Below are 710 nucleotides of genomic sequence, written 5' to 3' on the forward strand. Positions count from 1 at the left end.
GGGGACACCTGGGGACACCTGGGGAGGGGTTAATGGGGTGTTAATGGTGTTAATTTGGGTTAATTTGGGTTAATTTAGGGTTAAATTGGGTTAATGTGGGAGTGCGGACTAGGCCGGCCCGGCTGGGCCTGCCCCTGCTGCTCACCTAGGGCTGGGCCTGCACCTGTGCTCACCTCGGCACAGGTGAGGGGACACGGGGACACCTGGGGACACCTGGGGACACCTGGGGACATGAGAAATGGGGTGTTAATGGCGTTAATTTGGGTTAGTTGGGGTTAATTTGGATTAATTTTGCGTTAATTTGGGTTAATTTGGGTCAATGTGGGTTAATTTGGGTTAATTTGGATTAATTTTGATTGATTTGGGTTAATTTGGGTTAATTTGGGTTAAATTGGCTTACTTTGGGCTCAATTTGATTAATTAGGGTTCTAATTAAGGTCAATCAGGGCTAATTAGGGTTAATTAGAAGCCCCCAAATCCCCGTGTCCCCTCCCCCAGGGCCTGGTGGTCAGCGTCCTCTACTGCTTCACCAACAAGGAGGTGGGCGGGGCTATCGCGACATGGGCGGGGCCTATCGCTTCTCCCGGCTCCTATCGTGATATGGGTGGGGCATATCGTGGTGGGGGCGGGGCCTATCGCGGCGGGGCGGGGCCTATCGCGGCAGAGGCAGAGCTATCGCGACATGGGCGGGGCCTATCGCGGCACGGGCG

The 710-nt window shown here is 54.2% G+C and overlaps 1 protein-coding gene across 1 annotated transcript in view; it reads left to right on the top strand.

Moving 5' to 3' along the window:
• Positions 1-498: 498 nt before the first annotated feature.
• LOC120506705 (F-box only protein 46-like) overlaps positions 499-710 on the top strand; it is a gene marked incomplete at its 5' end in the record, with an annotated part of 3,871 nt that continues 3,659 nt past the window's right edge. Inside the window, one exon of the mRNA XM_039718618.1 lies at positions 499-540. Coding sequence (XP_039574552.1) covers positions 499-540 — 42 coding nt within the window. The remainder of the gene's footprint in view (positions 541-710) is intronic.

Source organism: Passer montanus, unplaced genomic scaffold (genome assembly GCF_014805655.1).
Source record: "Passer montanus isolate IOZ18808 unplaced genomic scaffold, ASM1480565v1 scaffold1035, whole genome shotgun sequence".
NCBI lineage: Eukaryota > Metazoa > Chordata > Aves > Passeriformes > Passeridae > Passer > Passer montanus.